This window comes from Cebidichthys violaceus, unplaced genomic scaffold (genome assembly GCF_023349555.1).
Source record: "Cebidichthys violaceus isolate CVI_PGR_0920_01 unplaced genomic scaffold, fCebVio1.0.p SCAF_6, whole genome shotgun sequence".
Lineage (NCBI taxonomy): Eukaryota > Metazoa > Chordata > Actinopteri > Perciformes > Stichaeidae > Cebidichthys > Cebidichthys violaceus.
In genome coordinates, this window is record NW_027176816.1 from 4,014,137 (window position 1) to 4,033,284 (window position 19,148).

Genomic DNA, 19,148 nt, shown 5'->3' on the forward strand with positions numbered 1-19,148 from the left:
ATGTGCGTGTTTGTTTGTGTGTGCGCGCATGTGTGTGTGTGTGAGTGTGCGCCTGTTTGGCTCGTAGACAGTTTTCCCTGAAGGTCATTTTGGTTGAGTCAATGATGGAGTCTGTTTGCTAAACAGTAGTTTCCACCAACATAATAAGTCAAGCTCCACTCTGTTGTATTATTTATCTTTGTTACATCGTGATCTTCATATTGGCCTATAATCACTGTATTAAGTTGATTATACTTAAAAAGTGTTTATCTTGAGAAAAACAATTCTGGGTTCCTGAACATAAGGACGTAAACACTCTAAACCAAGCTCAAACCCAAGAGGATCCGGAGTTATCCGTTTCCCATTTAGAATAAGGCAGCTACAAGACATTTGATAATTTATTGCCTAAAAATCTGTACGTCATTTGGGAACAACATGATAGTTCCTAACAACATCATCCTGTAGAGCCTATACATCAAATTTGGTGTCTAAATGTTCTCCAACTGTCTTCATCATTTTGAAACCATAACAACAAATGTTGAGGATGACTAATTTTCACTCCTGCTACTTAACAAGAGGCGAACATCGTTACTATTTTAAAGTTACCTCACATACAAAGGTAGGGTTGATATTTTGCATTAACAGCATTACTAATCTTGAAACATATTCTGTTTCAATTCTGGTACTCGATAAATCCTTTTTGTAGTCCTTTTTCATGTTAAAGGTCCAAACATTCTCTGGTTCCAGCGTTTCAGGTTCTGTGTTTCATGATTGTAAATTAATCATATTTGGTTTTTGGACTGTTGGTCGGAGAGCTCGGGCACTTGGGGCTTGTCGTTGGCATTTTCTAACTACTGTTTGACATTTTATAGCCTAAATGATAAATTGAGATCACCTGCAGATTATCCAGAAGTGAAAATAATCATTAGTAGCAATCCAAGCCTGTATGATCAGGATCATTCAAAATAAATGACTGTAGAGTCTTAAAGTTATGCAATATTGTAATCTTATCTTCCTCTAGCTTTTCATCATGCCTCTGTGTTGGTGACAGCCGTGGGAATTATGCTTTCGGGTTTTCCACCGTACGTCAGTCCCATTCTCGCCGTAAGCTAATTTCTTCAAATTTGGCACAAAACGTCCACCTGCACTCAGGGTTGAACTGAGGAGAATTTCGTGGTCAAAGGTCACGAAGACCACACCAAACACCTTGCAATAACTCAAGAATTCATATGTTAATAATGACAATTTCATAAAAATGTTGGACAGACATGGAAGAAACTAGCGTTTGACTGGTTGGTGGAGGCATACAACTGTGAGTCAGTAATTGTAGTTTAGAAACTGTGGAGTCTAATGACTGCAGCCTTTGTATCATTCGGTCCTCTCTTTGTGCCTTTTAACCCTGCATCAGTTCTGCAACATTACAGCGAGATACAAATACATTACAGTCGTTCAACGCAAAGTAGGATGAACTGAGCACCGCGGATTAATGTGAATTAATCCGCCCAACAAAACACTATTTCCTACTGTTTTAGTAACATTTGATACACAAATAAAATAAGTAAATTACAGTGACCAGCTGTTTTAAGGGAAGTCATGAAGTAAAAGTACTTCCTTGTACAGTAATCAGGCAGTGAGCTATTACCATCTTGAGGTAGCAGAAACGTTTTAATACTAAAACTGGTTCTAATCCAACATGAAAGCTTTTCAGTTTGAGCTCTAATCTTAATCTTTCAGTTGGAACGGCTGTTTTAAATTTGTGAAAGGCTCAGTTTCTCAGCGTACACGTTGATTCTGTAAGTTACATCAGAGGAGTCTAATGAACTGAGTCTCCACATCACAGGCTGTTGTTCAGTTTCTGCTGTTGTTACAGTTAAAAGCTCAAAGAATGAGGATTTTCTGGATAAATCCGTATATACTGTAGTAAAAAAGTGAAAAGGGCAGAAGGAATGAGAAAGAGAGCGATTTGAACTCTTGTGTGAGCCTGATGGTGATGTAAGCAGTAATACGATTGTTTACCGAGGTAAAAGTACTAGTACAACAATGTACAAATACTCCATTACAAGTCCTGCATTCCAAATCCGTAAAAGTACAAAAGTACTATCACCAAAATGTACTTAAATATCAAAAGCAAAAGTACTTGCTGATGCATCTATGTTAGATCAGTATGTTGCTGTTGTTGCTGATCACTGCTGGTTTTAACCATTTTATACTCCGTTAGTAGTTCAGTCGAGTGGTTCCCGACTTTGGGGTCGGCACCTCCAACGGGTAACCAGATAAATCTGTGGGGTCTGCTCAGATTAATGTGAAGGAAGAAGAAACTAAAGGCAATATACCAGCATTGACTATAGCCATGATATATAAAAAACTAAATATCGATATCATGTTAATATTACATATATGATAATAATGTGTAATTAATCCAGCGCCTCTTCAATCATTTTATGTTATACTTATGGTTACAAACTCTCTTTCCGCCTTCATTTGCCAAAGAAAAGACAAAATGCATAATAATGAAAGTTATTATTAATTTCTGTATCATAATATCATATTGTGAATTATTTTGGCTCTGATAATCACTTAATGAAAATCTGATATTGTGTCAACCCTAGTTCTGATACACACATTTGTGTATATTTTGCGCTTTTCTTTAATCTTTGCTTTTTTGTAAAATGTTAAATAAATTGACCTCTTTGGGCCTCAAACTCTTATTTAAATGAAACCATGTGAAGTATAGAGGGTAAATGCTCACATGTGAATCATGACAAGAGGCCTTATTTTGCTAAAGCTCACAAGCCCAAAAAATTAAGAATTACTGGTTTAATCTTCAACAATGGATTGTATTTTCTAAGCTCATATTTTTTTTTAATGTAAAATCTTAAAGGGTAACTTTCGATATTTTCCAACCTGCATCCTTTTTTAGCCTGTTTGTTTGTAGCTTATAAAATGTCTCTGAAGAGTCCAGAATGTTGTCAGACACTTATAATAATAATCTGAGCCTGTCTGTGACAAAAACAAACGATTACAGCGATTACATTACAGCCGGTTTAGCGGCTGCCGCCTACAGCGTCCTCACTCAATACTGGACCGGTTTCAGACATTGTTGTCTCCATTATTCACTGAGACACAAAAACATGATCCAGGTTGAAAAAATACCTAAGTTACCCCTTAATGAAAAGTAACTACAGCTGTTGAATAAATGTAGTAGAGTAAAGAGTGCAATATTTCCCTCTGAAATACACTGGAGTAAAGTAGAAAGCAACTGTAAATAAAAGTAAAAGTACCTTTTTACCTGTACTTGTGTGAATGTACTGAGTTACTTTCCATTCATCAAGCACTAACGTGATCAGTGCACCTTTAGTCTGGAATATAAAAGAAAAAGCGTTGCTCTGTCAGATAGATAGCACACCGTTTTATTAGTATATTTAGCTTTGTGACATACAGCTTGGGAGAAAACAAACAAAAAAAACTAAACGGTCACAATTTTTTTCAAGTCCAGAAACATTTCAGCCTTAGCAGTGACATCACACAAAAGAAAGCTCAGTTTTTCGATCATTGGTTTCTTTGTCATGGACCAGAGTGATATGTTCTCGTTGTTGGGCTCAACAAACACGCCTGTACCGCTCCAACGTAGTAAACAAACAAAAATAATAACTCTACATTTCTTTTATCAATTATTTTCCCGCGATCGTTTAAGTTGCTTCACATATATTATCAACACTTTTCTAAAGAATCAAAATATTTAGCCACAGGTACTGGAAAAAAGGTATCCACTGTTATATATAATAATAAACACAATAAATATAAAAAGAATTTTTGATATAATTTATATGGTATCAAAGAGAGAGGGAAATGGGCCTTCAGTTGGACGTGTTTTTACAAAAGTGATGTCCTTTTTTTTTTCTTCCTGAGGTTGAGTTTTGTCGTCTGCAGTTTAAAGTTTTGCTAAATATACTAATAGACTAAGAGACCCGACACACTAGGTCTGTAATGGCTTATCATTCACTGAGGAATCGTCTCCACTGGATCCTGGTCACACCAGTGGAGGGTCATTGTGGCCCCACTGTGATTTTGTGTGCTGTGGAGTCAGCTGAGAGGTCAAAGGTCATCTTCCTCTGAGCCAAACAAACACACAGCTCGACTCCCCCCCATCCCACCCCCCTCCCCCCTCCCAAACAATCGGTTTCTTTATTGGGGAAGCTTGCTTTTCAATTTCAGCCGTGTGACATTTCTTCACCAAAACACACAAAAAATGATTGTCCACTGTTGCCACTCAGTGAACCGATAATCAAACACAAACTAGCGGTTGCATTAGTCAATGAAACATAGGTGCAGCTTTAGCACAAATGTTAACTGAATGCTGACAAGGCATTTCTAAAAGGATGCTAAAAAACAAAAAAATCGAAGCAAGAGTCTGGTGAAGAAAAGTGACGACTGAAATTCAAAACATCGTGTCCCCTCATGTGATAGGCTTGTGTGTTATATGGTGCTAATTGTGTTTAGACGCAGTCCCATTTCCCTTCAGTGTGTAAGGTACGAGTCAGATTAACTGAAAACAGGGATGGGGGGGGGAATAATAGAGGGATGAGAGAGGAAACAAAACAGAAACAAAACCAGAAAGAATTGCAAAAATCTGTACATGTAAACATCACACTTCCACTGAGTCAAATCATGAGGAGAATACAGGTTTCACATTGGTATTACTGGAGGTACAAAGCCCCGGCAGAGGAAATCAAGACAATCAAGAGTCCAGTACAAAGTCAGGTGAAGACAGAAAGAGAAGAGAAAGGAATCAAATATCTATCAAAAATTAAAACATAAGGAATCTAAAGCACCACTGAAAAGGAACAGAAAAAAAACAGTAAAACAAAACGGCCCAGGCAGCCATTTTCAGTTTTTGACAGGCGCTGTACTTCCTGCCCTGATAGAAAAATAAAAAAGGGTCCATTACTTTTCCTCCTTTCACTTACTTTTTAAAATGTGTGTGTGTTGAACTTTACATCGGACCAGACTGGCTCAAGAACTGTGTGTGAACTTTAGGGACCTGACTGGCATCACGGCTCATCGGATGGTTTCAGGTTTGAATCTAGAAGCTTCCCCGCAGCACTTTCGGATTCCTCTCCACAACTATGTCATCGGAAACTAAACCAAAAGATGTTGCTACCATAGAGAACGCTGAGGTTATATTTGTTTTAAAAGAATAGTTTGACATTCTCAGAAATGTGCTTATTTGCTTTCTTCAAAATTTAGAAGAGATGATCAATTATTGTTCTTCTCATCTAATACTCGGCAAGTATGTGCGAATAAGCATATTTCCCCCTCCCTTCAAGAACTCCATCATGTAGGAAGAAAGAATCTAAGGAAAATGAAACCAAACAGTTAAATGAATAAAATATAAAGTAACAGTCTAGTCAAACACTTCTTGCACTGGGGGAAGTTGGACTCTTGAGCTCAGTTACAACGAAGCTCACAGTAGTTTTTGAGTTAAAACAACCTAATTTCAAGGCTCCACTTGGAAAGACAAGCCAGTCTTTAGGACTTGAACTTGTCTTCGGACTTTAGTTTTCCACTGGAGACTAAAAGCTCCACAGTCAACAAGCTGCAGGTTTTACAGAAGTGTAATATCACAGCATGTCACAGCAACTTGGGCATTAAATTTAGTGCTGTTGTAAGAGAGGTGACATTTGAGCTCTTCTCAGCTGCTCTTTGTCAGCTGGAGCATCCATGTGAAGTCTGATTTTGTCCTTTATATGGAAGGTCGATGACGATGTGTAAACATAATCTTTTAGGGACATTACACTCACTGAGGAGGGCAGTTGTTGGACAGTAGAGGTGAACATGCAGCTTGAATTCTTAAATCTTTTATAAAGCTGTTGCAGAGTAAGACTTGAAAGCTGAAAAAAACAATTGTTTGTGGTGATGGCGGTCAGGTCCCGTGATGGTTGACATCCATGTTTGGAATGTGCAGTATAGGCAAACAGAAGTGAAGTTGATGGAATATTATACAAAATCTCTTTTCATAAAAGACCGCTGTACTTGCACTACAAAATATATGTATAAAATAATATTAAGAAGAATCAGAACATTGATAATAATAATGTAATACTAAAAATAATAAATCAGATAGAAATTTGTCGGCCATTTGCTCAACCAGTGACGTTAAAAACAAGAGTTTTGGAGTATGAATGCTCTGATTATGGCTAAAGGTTAATCTCCCGTCTGTCCCACTGGATACAGCAGACTGACAGAGGGAATGGAAATCACACAGTGAGCAAATTACACCTTTCTAAAGATTGTCATTTGCCTTTTGTTATTTTAAATTTGTATTTTGTATAGTTTGTTGTGGTGCTGTTCTGCAGCTGTCTGGCTTTGAAGTAAACTGGTACTCGTAGAAAACCTTAAGAACGTCTTTTCTGAGGCTGATGGAGAACTTTGACACTTAGGAGCCAGTGAGGAATAAGTCCCAAATGCCCGCCCACCTGGCCCACAGTGACTGCTTGATTATCACTTCAAATACTCTAAAATCAGTGAAGCAGTGTTTGCTACAACCTGACCAAGACTTAAACTCGAGCACTTTGAGTTTCATTTTGGGACGATCTCAGTGGTTCAGTTGTGTTTTGTAAAAATGACTTTTTCCTATAAAAAAAAATCCCAGATGCTATTTAAAATAAGCAGCTTTTCCCAGAGGAAGTCTTAGCTCACAGTAGCATGATCAAACTCTAAGGAGGCAGGAGGTGGATGGCGTTGAACAGCTTCTTCATTGTTTACACAGCATCTTAAACTGCTCTAATTTTTCACGTTAGGGAGAGTAAACCGAATAAAACTACCTTTTTTTCCTCGAAATTTTTTACAAATTTTAGGGTCCACGCTGCAGTTCAAGAAACACAGTTTAAGGATAACAAAGTCTCCTGACTAACTAACAAGGACTGTTTGGGTTAAGTTTTTGAATATTAAACTTCAGCTGAAAATGTGACATACAATGTACTATACATGGTAACTTATGACTGTTGAGCTGATGGTAGGATCTCCTTCATTTCTTAAAAACACATTTTGGAGGATCAAGGTTTTCAGAATGGCTGCAGCAGTGGAAACATTTCTGAAAGGGATACATTAAGACTGAATCCATCTGTGAGTCAGAATGTTGGGATTGAAATTCTACCTGAATTGAAAATAAAACTGGAAACCACTCGATCGTGCTTTAATCTGAGGGACTAGCATCACATCACCTGCCCCAAAAGACAGTTTGCACCGCGTCTGCAATTCTGACAGAGTTTTGACAAAACAACTGATGATGATTCAGTGTTCCCAAACCAAGCAAACTCATTCACTAGTTAAGAAACTCTAAGACACATCACTGACTTCAAATTAAAAGAGACTAAAAGAGAAATAAGCACAGAAGAAAAAATTATCTGAGTAGGTGTTACAAAGCGTTTTTGTGCAGCTGTGATCAGCCTCAATCTTAAACCATAAATGATACAGGATAATAATATCTGATAAGAGGGCAGAAATCAGAATGATGCATTAACAGTTTACTGTACGTGACTCAGGTCCCTCAGACAGCATGTGCATCAACCTCTCTTTAAAAAGTTCTTTCTGAGACCAATTGAGCACATCTGGACAATCCAGGTGTTCCAAAAATGCCGAATCACCCCGATAATGAAAATCAGAAAGACTCAACCGAAAACACTGGCAGTATCTGAGAGCACAGAAAGGATGAATCAGAAGGACGGGCCACTGGTGTCATCAACACAGTCTCAAGACACAAAAAAAACGGCGGAAATTTTAGGAAAAATTGATTGTACCTCAGTGAATCTCACAACATGTTATATTGTGGGATTTCCTCTATATCAAAAGGCAAATAAATCGTACATTTTTAACTGTTCTTATTAAATGTGACTTCACTTCTAGGAGCATTCGTTAAAGGTTGTGGACATAATTTTCGCTTCCTTATCTCCTTCTCCTCTAGTTGGGTCTTTTTTTCTTTTTTGCATATTTCTCTCGTGTCATTTAGCGATCTGTACACTTCGAACAAAGATACCAGTTTTGTGAAAAACTACAAAACAAAAAACGTTGTAAATTCTACATCTAATCTGACATAAATTAAATAATTTACATTTTAAACATTTCAAACTAATCTGAAATTGACGTGGTGGTTCTGACATTGCACGCAAATGTAAAATCATTGAAAGTTTGGACGGAGGTTTTGTGTTAGTGAAAGGCTTTCATGTGTCCTCCGCTCTGTGGCCCGGCAGCACTCGTCATCCGGTGCATGTGATACAGATTTTACCGTCTGACCGTCGCTGTGGGCCGCCGACACAAACCATCACCAGTGAATGCTATGATTATCAACTGCATTGCAAAAAAACACACACATCTCTTTCACTGCACTCATCTGACTTCAGCAGTGCAAGTCCAGGGGGGGTGTAGGGGCTGGCAAACATGCATACATGCACAGAGAACCTCCCTGCTTCAAATCACAGATGACTGTTGTTTCACTCAGTGTGCAAAAAAAGGAGCAAATCTCGGTGACATGAAAGTCGAACTGAGACGAAACCACAGTAGAAGCACAGAACACAGAGCATTGCCTCAGAAGGATATAAGTCACGTTTGTCTCTTTGTTAATTTTCCTACCTGTTCTGTCCTACAGGTGTTAATGGATAAACCAGAACAGACAATTTGGCTTTTTGTTAGAAACTGTACCAAGAGACAAATCTAAGTAGTGGTTAACAAAAACAAAAGTTGCTCCTTATCATGTTACAACTCTATGAAGAAATTGCTCTACATTTTGCTTTTTTGCAGAGAGAAGATTGTTTTCTCGCTAATGTTAGGACGGTACATGGAGCTGGAGCCAAGAGGTGGTTAGCGTAGCTTAGCATACAGACTGGAAACGGGGGGAAAACAGCTAGCCTGGCCTAACAAAATCTGCCTACCAGCACCTTTAACTCTCACTTATTAACAAATTATATATTGCTTGTTAAATTCCTAATTCCTAAAGGGTAAAATAACACGTTGTAGTTTTATGGGGGGGTTATGTGATTCAACAACCTCAAAATAGTCCTGCAAATAACCGTCCGTAAATCAACTTTTTTTGTATTAAAATCTAATTAAAAAGACAAGAAATAAGGTGTTAATCAGTAAGCTTTATGGGTGCTAGTAGGTGGAATATCTAAATATTTGACAGGCTAGCCGTTTCCCTCATTTTTCACTCGTTATGCTAAGCTAAGTTAATCGACTGCTGTCTCAAGCTTCAAATTTAACATTCACGTGAGAGGGTGGTATCAATCGCTCATCTAACTCTTAGACGAGAAAGCAAATAAGCATGTTTCCCAAAATGTAAAACTATTCCATTAACAAAGAGGCTGTGGCTGAACTCTAAGCAGGTCAACAGGTTCACTGGAATATCATATGACTATAATGTTCTGCACTTACAACAAAAACAACCTTCATAAGGTGTAATGTCAACACAGCTGAAAGCCATAAGATGAAGGATTTACTTTCTCTTTTAAAAGGTATCTGCAGAAATTCAGTGCCATCTCCTCCCTCTTTCCTTCAGAATCAAATTAATATTCATCATAAAACAAATCAGTGTTACAAACTGGACTTTTTTTGTCCGTTGAGTGGTCTAAGAGTGTAAATATTGGCCTGATATAGAGTACCACAGTGAAGGTGCAAGGCTCCACTAATACGTCCCTCCCTGTTTCCTCCACAGGGTGAACATAAGGGAAGAAACTGAAAGAAACAAGTTTTCACAGTTAGAAAGTCACAAAACACAACATGAATCAAGCCCTATGAAGCAAAAGCAAAGAAACCAACCAACCAGTCTGACAGACACAGGACGGTGAGCGGATGAAGGTAGAGTGTTTTCACTAAGTCCTCCTGTAAGTCTTTGTGTTGTTTTTGCTTTGTTGTGATCGAGTTGCAGTCGAGGTCAGTCGGGTTTTCACGGGGCACTGCGGCTAGCTAACGCCCGGCTTTGTTGAGGTTTCAGGTCTATGGCAGAAGGTCCGGTTTTTCTATATAGCAGCAGCAACATGAAAGTTCATCTTTATAATCATAACAATAATAATAATAACAATGGCCATCTCAGAGTTTAACAGACAAACACAGTAAGACAGAACAGTCCTCCTCTTCCTCTGAAACCTGGACCAGACCAGGGAGGGGAGGAGGAAGTGTTTAGGTCCACGAAGAAGAGGTGAAGAGTAGGTCCAATGGAGAGAAGAAGAAGCAGAAGAAGAAGAGGAGAGGGAGGTGAGGAGTTCTAAACAGAATGATGCTGAGGTTTCGTTGGCGTTACATCTACATTTGTAAAAAAAAAAAAAGCGGGAGGTCAAATTGCCACCAGTGGTCAACATTTAACCCCCCTTACATTTAAGAAAACCCCTCCCCTTTATTTAAGGATAAAGTCCCCTCCCGGAGTAACACACTCCTGTCAACTCTGATTCTTCTCAAGTTTTCAAGATGAACTGATTATTTACAGCAGCACACGAACAAACCTGCACAGATGAAAATAATAAAGTTTAAAGATTTCAGTGTTTCTTTACATCAGTTCTTGAAATGCTTCATCATATTTCGATATTGCAGGTCTTTTGAGCAATATAGTTTGATTCTCGCCACAAAATATATAATCCTTGAAGACATCAGGTGGTAAAGTAGAAGTATACTGGCTTCTGGTGGGAATGTTACCATTCATTTGCAGAGTGTGTGTGCGTATATGTGTTTGTGTATGTGTGTGTGAGGAACTGAAAATGGAATTGGCAGGTCTGATCTGAGGTATTTCCTGGTAGTCCACATGGCGTCTTGGATGCATAAGTAGCAAGTTGCTCCCTGGGTAAAAGGGGTGAGGAGGATGGGGGGGTTTAGGGTGAGGTTTCAGGTGAGGAAAAAGTGCTATAGGACAAAGAGAGCTTATATACAAGCGAGCACAAAAGGTTTCTCTCCTCCTTTTTTTTTCTTTTTTAAACAAAACATCAACTTTTTTTCTTTTCCAGTTTCCATCCTGTCGCCTACCGGACTCAAAGTCTTTTCCGTATTTAGTGCTATCTGTCAAGATAAGTCAAACCGCTTTGCTTTCTTTCAGTCACTTGGGAAGAGTGAAAAACAAAAACAACAATAAACAAAAAAATGCTCACTGGACTCCAAAAAAAAGGAAAAATCAAAAACACTGGTCATATAACAATAAGCTTCAGTAGTACTAATTCAGGGAGTCAATATTTTTAATTCTTTTAATTGTTATGATCGATGGCGTTGGCTGGGGCTCCCATCAAACAAAACTCAAAAACTTCACTTCTCCATCCACAACGAGGCAAAATCTCTTTCTTCTGAAACCACAGCAGCAGAATCAACAGCCTTGCAGCCATCTCTACTCTTCGAACCAAGCTACGCTCCTCTTTTGTCCTCCTCCTCCTCCTCTCTTTCTCTCCTCCACACTCCTTCGCTCAGAGTGTAGTGCTGATTGTGAGGTTCTTCCAGAGAGGAGAGGAAGCGATTCCTTCAGAGACCACATGCTCCTTTATTTCTCTCAATCAAATCAATCAAATCAATGGATTGAGGTTGTGGGGGATTGTTTTGGGGACGGCGGGGTGGGATTGGTCCCCCCCTCTATCCCAGTTTCCCACTTTTTTCCTCTAGAAAATGAAAAGTGGCCACAGTTTCTGAAGGAGGGAATAGCAAAAACAAGAGGTCTGGGGCTCAGCTTTGTTAAGGAGAGACGGGGGGCGCAGATGGACACAAAACAAACATAATGGAAAATGTGTGTGTATTTGTGTGTGTGTGTGTGTGTGTGTGTGTGTGTGTGTGTTCTCCCACGTTTCCCCTGAATCAGTTCTGCTGCAGGATGAGGTTCTCCAACTCGTCTGCCGAGCGCAGCAGGAAGGCGGCTGACTCCCTGTAGCCGGCAATCAGCTGACGCACGGCCGTGATCTCCGGTTGGCTGAGCTGGGTCGACGCCCCGCCCCCTCCGCCACCCCCGCTGCCCCGCCCACCCAGGCTGTTGTTGGTGGAGGCTGAGGAGGTGGAGTTACTGATGTTGGCAGAGGAGAGAGATTTCATGCTGAGGTCTGTGGGGCCTGAAGGTGGAGGGAGAAATGGTGGTGGTGGTGGTGGGGGGGGGGGTTGATGAAGAAGAGAAGGAAGGGATTGATGAATGGAGAAAAGAACGGAGGAGAAAAAGGATACATAAGTGAAAGGTGAAATGAAGAGAAGGAGACAGGGAGAGGAGGCGAAGGAGCAAAAGATCAGTCAGTTCAAAATGAGAGAGGACTGCTGTAATATCATGTCTTTTATCACTTGTAGCGATCATTAAACTGCTTTATACTTATACTGTGGTCATGGAAACACTCTTTAGTCAGTTAACGCACATCTAGCTAAGATGTTTCCACTGCAAACATGCGTCTCACGCCGATCAGCTCTCTCTCTCTCAGTTAATAAAAGTAAACAGTAACACTGCGATTGTGTGGCAGTATCCTCATATGTATGTTATATACATATAACATACATATGACTGTTGGCTGTGGTTACATGTGCAACAAAACAGCCATCAGTGATACTGGGTGGGTGAAACTTTCAACCAGAGATGACAGTGAAACACTCCTTAACGCAGCCTGCAAGTTACTCTTTAAACTGTAAATGTATTTCACCGAGATCTACAACTCCTTAAGCAGCAGGAACAAACTGAGGAACAAACAGAGAAGCTCGGATTACAAGACAGACAGACGGAGAGCGACTTCATTCTCAGCTCAGGTAGACATTAATCCTCTACATCTTTACTCAGACAATAGTTGTTGTTGTTTGATGTTATATTAATGGTCTGAATCCAATATATTGCATCTTTAAAGATGGGGAGGTAGTTTCATTGATCTTGATCTGATTGGCCAAAGTCTCCGTGAAAGACTTTTTTCTACAACACGGCCAAGAGGAGATGCAGAAGTCTAGTTTTCTCTCAGACACTTGAATTACAATCTACTGAAAGGTTATTATGGAAATTTTGCCCAATTACCCTAGCTTTAGCAAGGCTGACATACATCAGTATCATGTATGTGCGTTAGCTGCTACATCTGCTGCTCTGTCTCCTTTCACTGCTCTCTTTTCTTCTGCAGCTCCCTCTCCTCCTAATTCATCCCCAAATTACGCGCTCATAAAGTTTCTTTCATCACTCTCCCTCCTCCCTGCCTGCTTCCTCTTTCCTTTTTTTTGTATCCTAACTATGATGTTTTGTCCATCTCCTCTCTGTCTACATGAAGATCCTCTTCATCTGTATAAAAAGATAAAGTCCCATCCTCACCGTTGCTCTGGGCAGCAGCGCCGGTCGTCAGGGAAACGGGGTGTTGCATGGCAGCGCCCAGGCCCGGGTATCCACGGTAACCATAGCTGAGGCCAGCTCCGTTGATGTAGAGCTGGGAGTCCTGGGAGGAGAAGGCGGATGCGGCCAAGGAGTAGGCGGAGTGAGCCAAGGACGCCGGCTCCCTCAGACCTCCTCCACCACTGGACGGCTTGTCCAGAGAGATCTGATCATCCTGGAAGAGGGAACAGGGGTAGTAGAGGGTTTTCTTTTCAGAATACTGTAAGGAGAGTTGGGTGTATTCAAATACAACTGGTGTTAAGAACTCAGGGTAATGTCCCTACTTTTCTAAAAGAAACCTGCAGCACAAGAATTACAATTTTTGCAAGTCCGCATGTTAGGCATTAGGCTTTGGGTCGTTTGTTTGTCTGTCCGTCAGCAGGATTACGGAAAAACCAATGGCCCAATTTTCATGAAACTTAGTGGAACTGTTGAGTTTGGGGCAAGGAGGAAAACATTACACTTTGGAGGGAGCAGATCCAATCACCCGGCGAATACACAAATTATTTATTTTTCAGTTATGGAAACAGCCTTGGTTGAGGTCTGTGCTCTCCGATCCCTCTGGTGATCATGGTGATTTTAAAAAGTCATCTTTTGTGGACACATATATAATAAACCAGTATTTCTTCTGTAGAATAATAACTTAATAACTTACTGGATCACATAGATGTGTCAGTGTGGCTGGATTGTGTTTTGCAGTAACAAACTAACAATGCTCATTTAACCAGATTAACTGCAATTCTTTGGCTTCACCCACTGATCATTAACTGTGTTTGTTTAACTACAACTCAGGTCTGCAGGCGTAACGACACGCATACTTCTCTCAGTATTACAGTGATTCTCAATCAACAGCTCATTACTGAACTGGTCGGACAGAAGAGAGCCTGCGAGGCTTCTATGTAGATTTAATTAGTCAAATACAAAACATCAAGTAATGTTTTTTTCCTTTTCACATATGAATTAGGCTACACACACACACACACACACACACACACACACACACACACACACACACACACACACACACACACACACACACACACTTACATGATAGGCATCGAGGCGCATCCTCTTTGCGGCGTTGCGTGATTCGCTCTCGCAGGCGGCAGCCAGGATGTTCTCAGCCATGGCTGAGGTAAGGTGAGGTGGAGTAGGACGGGTCTGCAGACAACACAGTGATATCATGGAATTAAGTTATTGAGTGAATTAGAGCGACAGGTGGTTATGCCATCAACTAATACAAGTGGATTTACATACAGAAGGATACTGACTGTGCTTCTTATGTTGTAGTTAAATAACAATTACATTAGACGGGAATGAATGTGATTATTTACTTAACAGTACATTACACGTAACAAATATCTTCAGTTTGTTCGTATATGGCAGGAAAACTACATGAAGAGAATACCTGTTAGAAACATCTGTCTTTTGACATTTGCATAGAGAAACAGCTGAAAGAGTTTCCACTTTTAATTCTCAACAGTAAAAGTTTACTTTCTAAAAGCTTTTTATTAATGCGAGCACACCATTTTATTTTAATATCTTATCTATTTCATGGCATCGTTTTTTTTGTCATATTTCTATTTTATTTCTATATTGTTTGATTTTATTGTTGCAGTTCTAAAATATTTTTGTTCCTGGTTCAACCATGTAAAGCATTTTGTAACTTTGTTTTAAAACGTGCTGTATAAATAAAGCTATCACTATTATTGTTATTATTATCACTACTTTCAGCCACGCAAAGAGCTCTGCCTTCTGAAATGATAATGGCGGCAATAAGAGAGCTAATGAGCTTCATGTTGTTGTCTATTTTTACATTAGATAAACACTTTCTTTTAGTTAGCACCAGTACATATGCTTAAGTATCCAATGTATACAAACTATAATATACCACAGGGCATCCTTTACTATGATTATAGAGAATATTGCGAATTATATTTAAAGACACATCGTGTCTTTACAGTTTAGAGTGACGCACACCTCGCTGATGACTACAGTACTGTGTACAACTACATGTGTAGCATGATGCTTCACCACTGGGGGGCAGCAGAGACATTTCAATGACTGGCTCATCTTTACAGTCAGTGTGCAGCAGCCTGTCACATCATTTCGGGGGGGGGGGGGGGGGGTTAGAAGCAACGTTAAAACAGTGAACGTAGCAGTGCAGTATGTGTTCACAGGGTTAGTATCCCTGAAGTCACGGTCATCTTCAGCCCAGGCTCACTTAAGGTGGCCTGACCTTTAAGGTGGACCAGCTATTCTCATTTAAGTGACAAAGCCACTCCTCTGACTTTTTTATCTGAAGCATTCACTCCAGAAACTTTCGCCATACTCCATATGCCATCCTCTCCCATATGGTAATGACTCTCACTGCCAGAGGAGGGAGACAAAAGTTACACACTCCAGCTTTAAGTTCAGTCCCTGATAAATGTACTGAGATAGTATTAAGTTAATTGCTTTAAGTAGAAGAGGAGACAGTGATGGACCTTTAACCTCTACATGAAGTATGTTGGTTGATTCAGATACTCAGCATTTAACTGAGGAACATTCGGCGTCAAGTTGAGTCGACCTAGCAAACAGCATGAGGGTCTTTGTCAAAGAGATTATTATTTTTCAATTACTAGGAACGATTGCAGCGTATTAATCATCTGTGTCACTGCACACACCCTGCTGGTTCCTGAAACGTATTAACAGCACAGTTAATCAGTCCGTTTGTCACTTGATACTTGTCTCGATATTCTGCAAACTGAATTAACTCTACTGAGACAATAAATATTGAAAGGAATAATCAGTCATGTAGTCAAAGATGAACTACAAATAGATGTTGGCCACCACTCTGGGATGACAGACATCTTTTATGAGGTAAATATACACAATTCCAGTTCCATTTATTCCCTTTAATTCTATTTGTCAGAATCAGAATCAGAACCGTTTATTGCCAAGGAAGTTTGCACCTACAAGGAATCTGTCATGGCGGGAGGTGCATAACATTAAACAATAACATTAGAAAATGTGTTCAGCCTCAAAGCTTTCTGTGAGCAGGTGTCAGGTCGGCATCGCAGAGCTGCACAGACTGAATTTAACACATTTCTCCAACTGCTGCAACTTAGAAATGTTCACGTTAAATTTGTTGACTGTTTACTAGCGCCAACTGATAAAAACACTGATACTATTACCGCAATAACTACTCTTATTTTACGATTATTACAGTCCTTTAAATGTCTTACTTTGTTATAAAGCTGCAACTATTGGAAAATATTACTTTTCACTTCTAGTACAACATGTATTGTCTTTCGCTGTTTTATATAATTCAAAAACTGAATGAATTTGGGTTTTGGACTGTTGGTCAGACCAAACAAGACATTTCTAGGGAACTATAACGTGTATATTCCGCTATATTCTGACATTTCATGGAAAACAATTGTGAAAATATGCTGAAGTCACAGCTGTTCTTTACTAACAGAAACGATTGAGATATCTGTTAGGATACCCCGCTAACAGACAAACTAACAGGCTCATTACCTCCATGCCGCTCTTCTTCATGCGTCGGCAGGATTTGAGGTAGGTGCGGATGCGCTTGCGGGCGCGTTCCTGGAATTCTGGGAACTGTCTGCTGCACGACTCGATGATGGCCTGGATCTTTTCCTTGGGCTGTTTAGAGATGGGAACCATCCGATCCAAGTTCTCGTCCACAAACAGACGAACAAACATCTGCAGGAAGTCAACACGGCTGTTAGAGAAAAGCGTAGCCGCGGATACCTTGCTTTAAGTTGTCGTCTTAAAGTACGAGTATATGCAGTGGTGGAAAGTAACAAGGTAGATTTACTCAAGTACTGAACTTAAGCATGACTTTGAAGTACTTGTACTTTATCTGAATATTTCCATTTTATGCTAACGTCCAGAACACTTGTTTAGATATGATATATTATTATTATTATGTATTATTAGAAGATAAATAAGATAAGATAAAGGGGGAATTCATAAGCTACCAGTCGAAAAAGTAATCAAAATGAGCTCCTCCTCTTACTTGTAATAGAGTATTTCTACACTGTGGCACTGTTACTTCTTCCACCACAGAATATATGTATATGTGTGTTAAAGATGCATTCATTGTTGTCTTGGCCACTTAAGTACACAGGGAAGCTGACAAAAACACACCTCTGACAGATTAAAGTGTTATAAAGTTATTATATGGTTATTAGCACTTTAGAGGTCTGACCACCCATTACATGAAGGCATTTGATGAATTGATAATACAAAACATTAAGAATTTGTGCCTTATTGTAAGTTCTGTGTATTTTGAGTGTCTTTTTTGTCTGTGTGCTCAATGGCACTGACAGGTTTTAAAAGAGGAATTGACAGTCAGGTCTTCAATATTTTTTCTTTATGAATATAATGAGACACCTACTTGATCCCAGTGGGACATCATGTGAGACCCAACACACTGTAGCTGACTCACATTAAAGGCCTTTAGTCTCTCTGGGTCGACTCCCTCTGTGTCGTTGATCTTGTCGTTGTCATCGTGGTCATCATGGTCATCGTCATCATCGTCAGGGCCGCCCTGGCGCCCTGTGGTCAGGTCCTCTGCACCCAAGTCCATCTTCACGCTGTCGTAACTGCCACCTGAACTGTACTGTGGGGACTGAACACACACATAAGCCATCAGTTAAATCTTTGCAGCTATGCCCTGTAGACTGGCTTGTTTTGTTCTGTTGTGGGCTGTACAGAATGGCTGATGGCTAAACGCCAACAAATTTGGATTGAAGCCGAATGTTGTGTTAAATAAAAACATGTTGTGATTTTTGGGAAATTGTTACATCCATAATACCTTTTTTCCATTACTGTTGACTTTTGGACTTAACGCTCTGGAGATAATGGAAATGTTTGGACCACACGAGTTGGAACAATCCTACACAGCCACCACTGGTTCTACAAATAGTACAACACTAATAACATTAGTGTAGCCTAATCTTTAATAGAGGTGCAAAAAAAAAAGAAGCTGTGAAGCATTCAAATGTTGATTTAGAATTTTAATGTCATGTGAAGCGCTTCGCAATCATTTTTAATTATCATTATTATTATTATTATTATTTTTTTAATATCCCTTTATGAGCTAATCACCTGTACGTGTATATGTATGCACAGTCTGTATGTACGTGCATGTCTGCTGTGTGGCCTCACCTTGCCCCCGTAGTCCCTGCCATCTCGGTCCAATCGCAACTCTGCAGTGTGTGTGTGGGACTGGGAGTGTGTGTTGGGAGTGTGTGCATTATGTGTGTGAGGGGTGTGTGTGTGCGGCAGCGGCAGAGGCAGGGCAGGGTGTGGAACCAGGGGAGGTTTGGCGGCCAGTGGGTACTTCCTGCGGAGCTCCTCGGGCGCGCTGGGATGCAGAGCTCCGAGCAGCGCTGCAGCCGCGGCCGACACAGTGACGGGCAGATGTGAGGTGGACAGGGGAAGGCGCTGAGGGGGAGGGTCACTGAGGTTCATCGGCTGCTGGTCCTCGGACGAAGAGGAGGAGGAAGTAGGCGTGCTGAAGTCCAGTGGGGCTGGGCCACCGTTCCCATTGATGACCTCTGTTTCCCCGACTATGGTGCCGTCCGTTACGGCGGCGGAGGGAGGGGTCAGGGCAGGCAGGCCATTTCCACTGCCGCTCTCTGATGAGGAATCCTCTGAAAGGAGAAGGAGAGGTTCAATTTCACAGATTGACAAACACGTATTTCTGTTGCTAAACTGCTGTTGCTTCATATTTGTGGTGTTTATTTCCAGCAGCTGATGAGCACACAGCTGGATCCGTGTGTTTAGTGGGATGTGATAATGAGAATGAGAATGACGGACC

At 40.3% G+C, this 19,148-nt stretch overlaps 1 protein-coding gene across 5 annotated transcripts in view; it reads right to left on the reverse strand.

Moving 5' to 3' along the window:
- Window positions 1-4,155: 4,155 nt before the first annotated feature.
- The window catches only part of LOC137889112 (nucleolar protein 4-like), a 137,059-nt gene continuing 122,066 nt past the window's right edge, over window positions 4,156-19,148 (reverse strand). For 4 of the 5 annotated variants that reach the window (XM_068732745.1, XM_068732747.1, XM_068732744.1 and 1 more), the window contains 6 exons: window positions 18,494-18,981; window positions 17,772-17,954; window positions 16,835-17,023; window positions 14,360-14,473; window positions 13,256-13,487; window positions 4,156-12,041 (listed from right to left, as the gene is read on the reverse strand). In XM_068732745.1, coding sequence (XP_068588846.1) covers window positions 11,794-12,041; window positions 13,256-13,487; window positions 14,360-14,473; window positions 16,835-17,023; window positions 17,772-17,954; window positions 18,494-18,981 — 1,454 coding nt within the window. In that variant the 3' untranslated portion in view covers window positions 4,156-11,793. The remainder of the gene's footprint in view (window positions 12,042-13,255; window positions 13,488-14,359; window positions 14,474-16,834; window positions 17,024-17,771; window positions 17,955-18,493; window positions 18,982-19,148) is intronic. The other variant, XM_068732746.1, reaches the window with a different exon arrangement.